At 50.7% G+C, this 13,071-nt stretch overlaps 1 protein-coding gene across 1 annotated transcript in view; it reads right to left on the bottom strand.

Annotated features, from left to right (window-relative positions):
* CLCN6 (chloride channel, voltage-sensitive 6) overlaps positions 1–13,071 on the bottom strand; it is a 31,332-nt gene that overhangs the window by 9,726 nt on the left and 8,535 nt on the right. The window contains exons 7-18 of the mRNA XM_015412546.1: positions 11,734–11,860; positions 11,331–11,398; positions 10,416–10,474; positions 10,071–10,203; positions 7,777–7,890; positions 6,183–6,349; positions 4,755–4,881; positions 4,102–4,231; positions 2,787–2,940; positions 2,534–2,693; positions 1,131–1,237; positions 829–1,015 (exon numbers count right to left, since the gene is read on the bottom strand). Of these exons, the coding sequence (XP_015268032.1) occupies positions 829–1,015; positions 1,131–1,237; positions 2,534–2,693; positions 2,787–2,940; positions 4,102–4,231; positions 4,755–4,881; positions 6,183–6,349; positions 7,777–7,890; positions 10,071–10,203; positions 10,416–10,474; positions 11,331–11,398; positions 11,734–11,860 (1,533 nt within the window). The remainder of the gene's footprint in view (positions 1–828; positions 1,016–1,130; positions 1,238–2,533; positions 2,694–2,786; positions 2,941–4,101; positions 4,232–4,754; positions 4,882–6,182; positions 6,350–7,776; positions 7,891–10,070; positions 10,204–10,415; positions 10,475–11,330; positions 11,399–11,733; positions 11,861–13,071) is intronic.

Genomic DNA, 13,071 nt, shown 5'->3' with positions numbered 1-13,071 from the left:
CAAAACAAAACCCCTGCTAAAATGCAAACACTAATACAATCCTAGAAACCAAATGCAGCTTTAGAGTGACAATGTGTCACAAACTACTACCAAGACATTGCAAAGACACACCAACAGGGTTATGTGAACCAGAGTTTCCCATATCATACAGTGGTGTACGTGTCACAGAGGGACTTACAACAATATGACCCAAATATGAACCAGAATTAATACCTCTTACCAGGGGTCATTTCCTGCAGGAGCACACAGGAGCGGAGCTCCAGCAGTAAGGAGCCCAGGGGGCGGGCACATGCAACAAGCCCCACCCCCTGCTCCCAGCAGCCCTCAGTCAGAGCAAGAAGCAGTTAGGTAAGTTGCAGAGCTCCCCCCGGCCCAAAACAGTCCTGTGGCACTTTTAAGACCAAGTTTTTTTCAGGTACAAGCTCTCCCTCCTCTGCGAGGACAGATCTGCACGTCCCCCCCCCCCAATAGCTAGCAATCCACAACAGTCCAGTGGAGCCTGAGCGGTGGGTGTTGCCTTTGGACACACTTCCGGTGATGTCAGGGGGTGTGGCATATGCAAACAAGTTATGCTAATGAGCTCCTGCACCTCTTTTTCTACGAAATGACCCCTGCCTCTTACATTGCTTAATCTCCTGCCTTAAAAACCCTACAGGGTTGCCATAAAGTCATCTGTGACTGAACACCACTTTACACACACACACACACACACACACAGTATCCTCCTTTCCACACCTCAACCGGAAGTGTACACAAAGAAACTAAGATCTGTGTCCCACACACAAACTGTTCACTTCTTTCTCCTCGGCAATGGGGGCATAGACTCACCTTGAATTTGATGTTGTTGCTGATCAGTTGGTCCCATTTCATGAACTCCCTCTCATAGGCCCGGTTTTCCGTGACCACGGGGAAGGCGTGATGGACCGTCGTGCGCAGAATGCTCACCAGGGACTGGATCCGGGTGTGGGGGTAAACGTACATCAGGTTGGGCTCCATAATGTCACCGGCTCTCAGCCTAGGGGGGCAGGAAGAAGGATTAGCCCCCTGCCGCCTGCACTGATCCATCGGGGACGAGTTTCTCCCCGATTAAAACTAATGGAAGCAGGCGAACGCAAGAAGGAGGGACTCACTTGTCCATTTCCACTTCGGTTTCCCATTCCAGAAGTGGCACCCCTCGCAAGTTCACATGGATGTCGTAGATGCCCTTGTTGAAGAAGTCCCCGGTCCACTTGGCTACCTGGAACAGAGAGGGAACGTGTTTCCCACCGAGCTTTCCTGTGCACACGCATCATACCTTGTCCTTCACCAGAATCCTTTTGAATACATGCCCAAGCAAAAACCCTATGGGGAGGGGGGGGAACTATGCCAGAATCAGAAATCCATGGGAACTAGGGTTGCCAACACCAGTTGAGGCCTGGGGATCCCCTGGAATTACAACCGGTCTTCAGACTACAGGGACCAGTTTGCCAGGAGAAACTGGCTTCCTTGGAGGATGGACTCTGTGGCTGCAAAGTGCACTGAAAGCAGCAGCCAAATGGCTCGCTCACAACTTCAATGCCGGTCGCTCACAAAGTAGAATTTTTGCTCACGAGACTTCACAACTTAGAGGGAGCATCGGAGCACGGATCGACTTTGCAGGGCTGCTAGCAATATTATCGAGATGAGGTACGTAAAACTCTCCGGATGCATCTGAGCCACATCACTACCTCCGCCACCAATTTATACATTTATATCCCACCTCTCATTATGGTTCAAGGCAGCCTACAATAATACATAAGGACCTTTTCAGTTCAAAACTAAAAATAAAATAACAAACCCCATTCGACCCCCCCCTCAAAAGCCCAGGCAAACAAGCGAGCCTTACAGCACCTCCTGAAGACCTCCAAGGAAGGGCCCCCCCTCACCTCTTTGGGGGGGGGAGGAGGAAGAGGAAGAGGAGGAGGAGGAGGAGATTGGATTTATACCCCACCCTTCATTACCCAAAGGAGTCTCAGAGCAGCTCACAAACTCCTTTCCCTTCCCCTCCCACAACAGACACCCTGTGGGCAATGCTCCCTCTAAGCTGTGGAGTCTTGTGAGCAAAAATTCCATGTTGTGAGCTACTGGCATGAAAGTTGTGAGCGAGCTGCTGCATAAATGAGTCTGCTCTGGAGCTATCCACCCTGAGTTAAGTCAAAAATGTGTGAGCGAGAGGCTAAAAAACTGTGAGCTAGCTCACACTAACTCAGCTGAGAGGGAACACTGCCTGTGAGGTAGGTGGGGCTGAGAGAGGTCTCTCGAGGACTGCTTTTGAGAGAACAACTCCGAGGGAACTTGTGACTGACCCAGGTCACACCAGCAGCTGCAATGTGGAGGAGCAGGGAATCAAACCCGGTTCTCCCAGCTTAGAGTCCGTGCTCCTAACCACGACACCAAACTCTTCATCCACTGAGGCAGAGCCACGACAGTGCCAGGCTGTCCACCCGATGGCTGTGGCTGGCTCACAGGGACATATGGAAGGAGGCAGCTATCATTGACCATGGCCCGGACTCACCATGAGGGTGACCATGATGGGGAGCCCGTAGCTGATCTCATTAGTGGACTCGATCAGGATAACGGTCAGGCTGATGGTCATGCGCACCACCCCGCCCAGGAAGGCGGCCGCTCCGATCAGCGCGAAGGTCCCCGAATAAATGTGGTCCAAGCCGATGTAGCTAAGGAGGAGCACAGACAAGAGGGAGGGGGGCGTCAGGGCCGGGAGGCCAGGGCTGCACCCCCGCGACGTGAACCCGAGGCGACGGAGGCACCTTTTGAGGAGGTTGGCGACCAGGCGTCCAAAGGCGGCTCCACAGAGCAGAGACGGGACAAAGAGGCCGCTGGGCACAGAGATCCCATAGGTCCAGCAGGAGAGTAAGAAATAGAGAAGGAAGAACAGGGAAAGTGTGACCGGGCTGAAAGTACCTGCAAGAGAACAGTGAGAGAGAGAGAGAGGGCTGAGCAGCAGCCCGTAGAGGGTCTGCCCTGAAGTCAGAGGCCACACCCCTCCACCAAAAGCTCCGCCCCCCACCAACCCTGCACTTTCGGAAGTCCCCAGAAGCACTGAAGCTGCCATATCAAATAATACAAATTAAATGTTTATTGCCGTTTAAGGGGGGGGAATCAGCAGGTGCGGACTCAGCGAACGTGGATTCGTGGGTAATTACCGTATTTTTCGGACCATAAGATGCACCTGACCATAAGACGCACCTAGTTTTTAGAGGAGGAAAACAGGGAAAAAAATATTCTGAACCCTGGGGCTCAGTATTCGGTCCATAAGACGTACACATTTTTCCCCTCACTTTTTTTGGAAGAAAAAGTGCGTCTTATGGTCCAAAAAATACGGTAATTTTAACTTTACCAGGAGATCTCATTGCGCCCCTCAACCATTTCTGCCCCAAATGGAAGCTTTCAAGGTTGCATCAAAATTCCAATCAACGCAGAAGCTGACGGAAATCCCAGACACGATTCTTAATTCTCCGCCCCATTTTGATTCATTTGCGCTGACCGTGACTGGCCAGAAAATGGGAGGTGTGAGCCTGAGAACATCTTTCCTATCTCATCTTTACCGTGATCCCTCAACCACTCTCCATTCTCTTTCCTCAAGTGGCCATGATTGGATGCCATCTGAGGCTTTGGATAGTAGAGCTGACGGAAATCCCAGACACGATTCTTAGTTCTCCGCCCCATTTTGATTCGTTTGCGCTGACCGTGAGTGGCTAGAAAACGGGAGGCGTGAGCCCGAGAACATCTTTCCTATCTCATCTTTACTGTGATTCCTCAACTGCTCTCCATTCCCTTTCCTCAAAGGGCCATGATCGGATGCCATCCAAGGCTCTGGTCACACGGTCCAGTCCTCACAAGGACATCCCACCGTCTCGGTTTCCTCCAATAGGGACGAGCGCACCCTCGTGTCGATCGCTGCACCGACCGGCCCCGCATTGTCACATCAGGGAGGTCCACTCCACACCCACGCCATAAAGAGAATTCCCCAGCAGAATGCTAAACCAGACCCCGGCCACACCCTCCTCCCCACCACCACCACCGCCACCCACCCGGCCCAAGCAGATCGGTTCTCGCGCTCACCCTCCTGGTGAAAGAGCTGCAAGATGGCCGACTCTTGTGGGTTGAAGAAAAGCGTCGCCATGTCATTGTAAGTGTCGTTGGGGCAGAAAAAGGTCTTGATGCTCGAATTCACTTCTTCAGAGGAGGAGTCCTAAAAACAGCAGTCAAGGTCGCGTTTGGTACACTGGGATGGACTGAACCTGACCGCTCGGAGGCAAACAAGATCGCACGGCTCTCCTGGAAACTACATTTACCTCTATTTCAGAGGCCCTCCACGAGATGGCCCCAGCTGGCTTGACCTCATCAGATCTCGGAAGCTAAGCAGGGTCAGGCCTGGTTGGTAGTTGGATGGGAGACCAACAAGGAAAGTCACCACACAGAGGCAGGTAATAGTAAGCCACCTCTGTTCATCTCGTGTCTTGACCTGAACGTCCTAAGCTAGCCCCATCCTGTCAGACCTCGGACGCTAAGCAGGGGTCAGCCCTGCTTAGTATTTGGATGGGAGCAATGTTCCCTCTAAGGGGAGGGAGCCAGCTCACCGTTTCTTAGCCTCCAGCTCACACATTTCTGCCTTAGCTCAGGAAGGAGGGCTCCAGGACAAACTAATTGATGCAGCAGCCAAATGGTCCACTCACAACTTTAATCACCTGGGGGCTCGCGGCAGACTCGATTACCTGCAGGCCCGCGGTGCTGTTGTCCCCGTGGCTGGCGGAAGACATCGGGCGGCATTCCCCTAGAACCATGGAAGCGACAAAGACCACAAGGGTGGTCGTTAGACACACCAACAGGCTCTCCAAGACTCTGCAAGCAAGAAAGACAGAAACCATGCAGGGGACACCCACGGCTCAGAGCTCCCCACTGCGGCCCGGCCCTATGGGGGAAAGGCTGCGGGAGTGGAGGGGCGGCCCCTCACAGACTGGGATGAGGCAGCCGTAAGGAGTCTTGGAAGGCCAACACTGGGACAGGCCTCGAGGCCCCTGGGTGCTTGGAGGCCAACCGCCCCCTCCTCCCCTGGGAGGCAATGATCCCTCTAAGCTGTGGAGTCTTGTGAGCAAAGTTTCTACTTTGTGAGCCACTGGCATTAAAGTTGTGAGCCAGCGATTTGGCTCCTGCATAAAACAGTTTGCTCTGGAGCCCTCCTTCCTGAGCTAAGACAGAAATGTGTGAGCCGGAGGCTAAAAAACTGTGAGCTAGCTCACACTAACGCAGCTTAGAGGGAACACTGGTCACCGGCAATGCTCCCTCTGTGGAGTCTTGTGAGCAAAAAGTCTACTTTGTGAGCCACTGGCATTAAAGTTGTGAGCCAGCGATTTGGCTCCTGCATAAAACAGTTTGCTCTGGAGCCCTCCTTCCTGAGCTAAGACAGAAATGTGTGAGCCGGAGGCTAAAAAACTGTGAGCTAGCTCACACTAACGCAGCTTAGAGGGAACACTGGTCACCGGCAATGCTCCCTCTGTGGAGTCTTGTGAGCAAAAAGTCTACTTTGTGAGCCACTGGCATTAAAGTTGTGAGCCAGCGATTTGGCTCCTGCATAAAACAGTTTGCTCTGGAGCCCTCCTTCCTGAGCTAAGACAGAAATGTGTGAGCCGGAGGCTAAAAAACTGTGAGCTAGCTCACACTAACGCAGCTTAGAGGGAACACTGGTCACCGGCAATGCTCCCTCTGTGGAGTCTTGTGAGCAAAAAGTCTACTTTGTGAGCCACTGGCATTAAAGTTGTGAGCGAGTGATTTGGCTCCTGCATAAATTGGCTTGCTCTGGAGCCGTCCTTCCTGAGTCGAGACAGAAATATGGAGGCTAAAAAACTGTGAGCTGGCTCACACCGACTCAGCTTAGAGGGAACACTGGTCACCGGTCTCGAAGGAAAGGAAGGGGGTGGCCACAAGGTTGCCCCAGTCTTTACAGCCACATGGGGAGGTGGGGAGAGCACCCGCCTGGGAAAAGCACCGACATCTGTCTGCTCAGTTAGGACTAAGCGCTACTCGATTCAGTGCCAAAATGCGCCCCTGCGACTGGCGATCCCGAGCAGGTCCTGTTCCATCGCAAACCGTCAGGCAAACAAAACCAGACCACGGCCGCAAAGACGGGGAAAACATCCGGGTACCTGACCAGTTTGGGTTTGGGGTGCACGTTCCGCATGCGGTACTTGGCCAGCCGCTTGTTGATGCAGTTGAAGGTGGCCCCCAGCAGGCCCCCCACGACCCCCATCAGGATGAAGAAGCCCAAGTCCACGACCGTCCACAGGTGGCACTTCTTGTCCGATTCCGAGCACTGGAACGCGGAGACACCAGCAAGGAAGGTGGATCAACGTAATGCACAGCGGTCAACGCTTTCCGTTGTACCCCCTCTGCATTTTGGAGGGGGTGTGATTATCACGGGTGCGTAATATTTTTCAAACACCAAAAACGGCCGAAGAGGGGGATGTTGCAAGCACCAACGCACCTTAAACTCCCCAAAGTTCAGCAGACCTGGGAGCTGGAAGGAGCCCCAGCTTCCAAACTGAATCCCAGAACGAAAGAAGTTCAGAGTGAAGGTGGCTGCCATGGAACAGAAGAGCTGGAAGAGGAGAGGGAAAGACGGAAAGAGAAGACATTTAGTAACCGAGGCCACTTCTCTGCCAATGGATTCTATGTGCAAGCCAAAACAAAAAAAACCCACCGGAACTGGCTGCATAAAACCTGTATGTAAAGTCAAAATGATTCTTGTAATATTTTCTAATATAGGAATTAAAAAATAAATTTTGAATTTTTTTTAAGAATTTTGAAGAATAAAATCTGTGATGTTAAATTATATTTAAGTACACCATACAAACACCACCTTAATCTCTCCTTTATTATCGGAGGCTAAAAAACTGTGAGCTAGCTCACACTAACGCAGCTTAGAGGGAACACTGGTCACCGGCAATGCTCCCTCTGTGGAGTCTTGTGAGCAAAAAGTCTACTTTGTGAGCGACTGGCATTAAAGTTGTGAGCGAGCGATTTGGCTCCTGCATAAATTGGCTTGCTCTGGAGCCGTCCTTCCTGAGCTGAGACAGAAATGTGTGCGCTGGAGTCTAAAAAAACTGTGAGCTGGCTCACACCAACTCAGCTTAGAGGGAACACTGGTCACCAGTCTCAAAGGAAAGGAAGGGGGTGGCCACAAGGTTGCCCCAGTCTTTACAGCCACATGGGGAGGTGGGGAGAGCACCCGCCTGGGAAAGGCACCGACATCTGTCTGCTCAGTTAGGAATAAGCGCTACTCGATTCAGTGCCAAAATGTGCCCCTGCGATGGGCGGTCCCGAGCAGGTCCTGTTCCGTCGCAAACCGTCAGGCAAACAGAACCAGATCACGGCCGCATAGACGGGGAAAACATCTGGGTACCTGATCAGCTTGGGTTTGGGGTGCACGTTCCGCATGCGGTACTTGGCCAGCCGCTTGTTGATGCAGTTGAAGGTGGCCCCCAGCAGGCCCCCCACGACCCCCATCAGGATGAAGAAGCCCAAGTCCACGACCGTCCACAGGTGGCACTTCTTGTCCGATTCCGAGCACTGGAACGCGGAGACACCAGCAAGGAAGGTGGATCAACGTAATGCACAGCGGTCAACGCTTTCCGTTGTACCCCCTCTGCATTTTGGAGGGGGTGTGATTATCACGGGTGCGTAATATTTTTCAAACACCAAAAACGGCCAAAGAGGGGGATGTTGCAAGCACCAACGCACCTTAAACTCCCCAAAGTTCAGCAGACCTGGGAGCTGGAAGGAGCCCCAGCTTCCAAACTGAATCCCAGAACGAAAGAAGTTCAGAGTGAAGGTGGCTGCCATGGAACAGAAGAGCTGGAAGAGGAGAGGGAAAGACGGAAAGAGAAGACATTTAGTAACCGAGGCCGCTTCTCTGCCAATGGATTCTATGTGCAAGCCAAAACAAAAAAACCCCACCGGAACTGGCTGCATAAAACCTGTATGTAAAGTCAAAATGATTCTTGTAATATTTTCTAATATAGGAATTAAAAAATAAATTTTGAAAATTTTTTAAGAATTTTGAAGAATAAAATCTGTGATGTTAAATTATATTTAAGTACACCAAATCAGAATTACAAACACCACCTTAATGTCATATAGAAAGGAAAAGAAGAGGAAGAGATTGGATTTATACCCTGCCTTTCACTACCCAAAGGAGTCTCAGAGCAGCTTACAATCCTTTCCCTTCCCCTCCCCACAACAGACACCCTGGGAGGTAGATGGGGCTGAGAGGTCTTCTCAAGGACTGCCTGTGAGAGAACAGCTCTGAGAGAACTTGTGACTGACCCAAGGTCACACCAGCAGTTGCATGTAAAATAGGGGGGAATCAAACTCAGTTCTCCAAGATAAGTCTGCACTCCTAATCACTACACCAAACTGGCTCTACAAAACACGGCACAAATAAGTCATGTATAAATTCCTAACAAATAACCGTAAGGAATGGCAAATGATATAAATAAAAAAAATCTTCAAAAGCAGATGACGTGCACCTTCAATAACCACAAGATGTACGCGCCCCAGTTCAGTTGCTTGTTTCGAATTGGATCTTCTTCGATGCTTTGTGTTCGAAGACCAACTACAAAAACAGTAATGACGTAACGCATGGGATGCCATCACTCCGTGAAAGAATTTAGCATGGTGCAGTTGGCCTTGAAGCCTAAACAGCACTTAAATATCTTCTGACAGGAATCGCCACTCCTAATTTCACTGACTAGGTCTCCACTGCCACAAAGCTGGGAACAGATTTTCAAAGTGGCTCCCTTCGAAGGGTGCAATAAATCCTAAAAGTTGCAGTCCTTGCCTACTGCGTGCAGAAGGTCCTGGGTTCGATACCCAGCACCCCCCCGTTAAAAGAAACTCAGGTTAGAAAAGGCCTGGAGAGCCACTGCCGGCAGAAGCAGATGAGACTGAGCTGAATTACAACAGGGGTCCCTGGCACGGTGCCCACGGGCGCCACGGCACCTGCCACAACCTTTTCTGGCACCTGCAAAGTGTTTTTAGCAACTGGGCAAGGTGGGAAAGGACTTCTCCAAACAAGGCTTCTGACTGGTTGTGCAGATTTTTAAAAATGTTGCGTCAGAAGCAGCTGCCACCACAGCACAGACAGCCAGTTTGGTGTAGTGGTTAAGTGCGCGGACTCTAATCTGGGAGAACCAGGTTTGATTCCCCACTCCTCCACTTGCAGCTGCTGGATGACCTCGGGCAAGCCATAGTTCTCTCAGAGCTGTTCTCTCAATGGCAGTTCTGGAAAGAGCTCTCTCAGCCCCACCTGCCTCACAGGGGGTCTTGTTGTGGGGAGGGGAAGGGAAAGGAGATTGTAAGCCGCTCTGAGACTCTGAGTGAAGGGCAAGGGGGTATAAATCCCATCTCTTCTTCTTAGAATCACAGAATCCTAGAGTTGGAAGAGGCCATACAGACCATCCAGTCCAACCCCCTGCCCAATGCAGGACCAGCCTAGAGCATCTCTGACAAGTATTCGTCCAGCCTCTTCTTGAAAGCTGCCAGTGACGGGGAGCTCACCACCTCCCTAGGCAGTTGGTTCCATCTTTGAACCACTATGACCGTGAAAAACTTTTTCCTAATATCCAGCCGATACCTTTCTGCATGTAACTTAAACCCGTTGCTTCGGGTCCTCTCCTCTGCTGCCAACTGGAAACAGCTCCTGGCCCTCCTCCAAATGACAGCCTTTCAGATATTTAAAGAGAGCAATCATGTCCCCCCTCAATCTCCTCTTCTCCAGACTGAACCTTCCTGGGGCCCTCAGCCTTTCCTCGTAGGGCTCAGCCTCCAGTCTTCTTCTCTTCACAAGGATCTTCGCAGCCATTTTGATGCTGGCTCCCAGGTTCCTGTAGCAGCCATGTTGTGGCTGCGGCCGCCCGGCTATGTCGGAATCCCAAATGTGTCCTCAGGCTCAAAAAGGTTGGGGACCCCTGCAGTAGATGGTCTGAGGATCTGCCTCGGACTGTGTCTGAGCGTCGTCTCCGCTCGGTACTCACCACTTTCCACGTCAGCCCCTGGTTCCAGAAGGACGAACCCTCCTCCAAGCTGAACAGCGTGCCCCCAATGGGGGCACCAAACGCTGCGGCCACCCCGGCAGCGGCTCCTGCAGACACAAAGTCCCTTTTGTCCCTGATGAGAGAGAGCAAACAATCAGGAGGCCCTTCTGAACTGGAGCAAGACGGCTTTGGACACCGGCGGGGAAGCCGCACTTGCGTCCAGCAGCCGTCCGTGAGCCTGCAGAGGGGAGAGGATTCGTTCTGGGACTGTGCTGAGCCCGGCTGCTCCTCAGCCTCCTGCCTGCTTCCCTCCCCTGAACCCCCTTCCCCAAGACGGCACTGTACCTGTCGCTGCGGAAGTAGGGGAAGTTAAACTGGATCCTCTTTAAGGAGATGCTCTGGAACTGGAGAGATGGGGGGGGGAAGGATGGATAAGTAGCCAAAACCCAGCTAAAAGGACCCTAGAATGGGGATGTCAAACATAAGGCCCAGGGGCCGGAACTGGCCCACCCAGGGCTCTTATGCGGCCCGTGAGCAACTGGTGCAAGGGAGGGAACGGGAGACTGCTCAGGTGGGAAGTGGGCGGAGCCACTCCAACTGCAGCTTCAGAACGGCAGAACAACCTCGTCTGCAGCAGTCAAGCAGCGTGGGAGCGTCTACCCACCGCTTCACTGTTGGCTCTCCAGTTCACACATATGGCTTTTCCTTTGCACCCTCCTCCCAGCCCATGGGGCCTTAGATACACCAACTTGGAGCTTACCAGCTGCTGTCCTTTATACAGTTTATATCTCCAGTACCTGGCATTACGTTTCATGGCACACATGGCCCGGCCCGACAAAGTGACGTTTATGTCAGATCAGGCCCTCATAACAAATGAGTTTGACACCTCTGCCCTAGAAGGGCCCTCCTGTCTCTACAAAGACAGCCAAGTCCATGTGTGACAAGAGTTAATAACCCGCAAGATGTGGAATTGGAGCTAAATTCAGATTCATCCACCTCCCTTTTAAGCTTGCAGTTCGGAAGTCTTTGTGCAGGGCCAGGAGGTGGCCTAAGACTGACAGGGGCTGCCACACTCTAAGTAGATCTTGGTTTGTCCCGTCCCCACCCCATACTCGCACAGCCAGAACAGACTGGGCGATTGTACAAATTAAGATAAATTATGCAAACCAGCACAGTTAAAGAAGATGGAAGAATGGTGTTTCTAGGAGGAACAGTTAGCTCTACCAGCCAGCCAGAATGGGCGAAGGCTCCGGTACTCACCTGAGGCAAGCCGGCCCCCACCACGGCCCCGCTGTGTATCATGGGCCCTTCCTTCCCTACAAAGAGGCCTGGACGGAAAAAGAAGAGAAGAAGAGGAGATTGGATTCATACCCCATCCTTCACTACCCGAAGGAGTCTCAGAGCGGCTTATCATCTCCTTTCCCTTCCCCACCCCACAACAGACACCCTGTGAGGTAGGCGAGGCTGAGAGAGCTCTGACAGAAACTGCTCTGAAATAACTTGTGACGGACCCAAGGTCACACCAGCTCGCTGCATGTGGAGGAGTGGGGAATCAAAATCACCAAGACTGGAGACGTGGAAGAAAATTCTTTTTTGGCACAAAACTTCTCCCACCGACACAGAGAGAGAGAGAGAGAGAGAGAAGCTACTGGATTTCTCCTACCTCCAGCCACACTGAAGAGCACACCAAGAGCTTTGCACACCAGAGTCCGGAGCCGGACGATCCCGGGCACCTTCACCCCATTCAGGTAGCATTTGATCTCTGGGATTCCAGAGCCGGCAGCCACGGGCTACAGAGAGAACACGTTTATGCACTGGATGGGTTTTGCAAGTGAAGGTCTGTCTGTCTGTCTGTCTGTCTATCTAGTACTGTTCATACGGTTATCACCTTAAGCAGAAATCAGAACCATTTTTTTTTAAGACCTTACTCAGTATTATTTCTCTTATATTTGATTATTGCGAATGAGGGTCTATGGGGCAGGAGGGGTCTGAAAGAAGAAGAGTAGCTTGAAAGGTCTCTGGATTGGGTGGAGGCAATTTTTGGTTTTATTTTATAAACAAAAAAAAATACCATACACAACTACAATCATACATAAACCATGGACAATCATCTTACATAGACACAGACAATAATTTCTTCTACAACTCATTCATCTACCATACCTAAATCATACATGACTACAGTACTACATAAACTACTTGCTACAATCAGAACCTGCTGGCTGACGACATAAAACTTATTTATATTTGTTCTTAATTTTACACTTCTGTTTAACTTTATTCTATCTTTCGCTCATCCCTTCATGTCTAGGAATTCATTTTTACAAGGATACGTTCCCTGACTCTACCTCTTAATCAATCTCTTCTTTAACAATTCAGTCCCAATTACCAGCTATATATCTGAAAATCAACAGCTGGTGGCTTGGACAGAAATCATTCATAAAACTGGGAAGAGAAGGTTTCGCTGAGATATCTGGGCTACTGAGTAATAAAGATGGATGGCTTACATACAGGGTCACTAATTTTTTTGCTGCCATTGTAGAAATATGGAAACATTCTAAAGCAGCTGCACAAACCTTATCATTATGTGGGTAGCTTTCCATTAATTGCTTAAAAACAGACTCTCAGCAGCTGTTTGAGACTACTGGGTCAAATGAACAGTAACAGAAAACAAAGAAAAATTATTTTATAATTTTAACTGGGTTTTTAATTGTTCAAATGTTCTAATGTATTCTATGCCTGCCACCTTGTGGACCCTGATCGGGCAGAAAGGCAGCATGAAATATGTTTTAAATAATAATATCAATAGTAACTGTAATGAGAGCACAGAATACCAAGACCTATGAATAGAGTTAGAGCGCCTCTGGGAGAAGAAACTCACCCTTGTGCCAGTTGTCACGGAGCCCCTGGAGCAGGGCCAGAAGTCTCAAGAAATAAGACCTGGACTGAGCAAATAAGACCAGCTCAGCCCCAGAAGACTGTCTTTCTTGGAACAGCAGGA

Source organism: Gekko japonicus, unplaced genomic scaffold (genome assembly GCF_001447785.1).
Source record: "Gekko japonicus isolate JY-2015 unplaced genomic scaffold, Gekko_japonicus_V1.1 scaffold131, whole genome shotgun sequence".
NCBI lineage: Eukaryota > Metazoa > Chordata > Lepidosauria > Squamata > Gekkonidae > Gekko > Gekko japonicus.
This window is presented reverse-complemented; position numbering and strand designations above follow the sequence as displayed.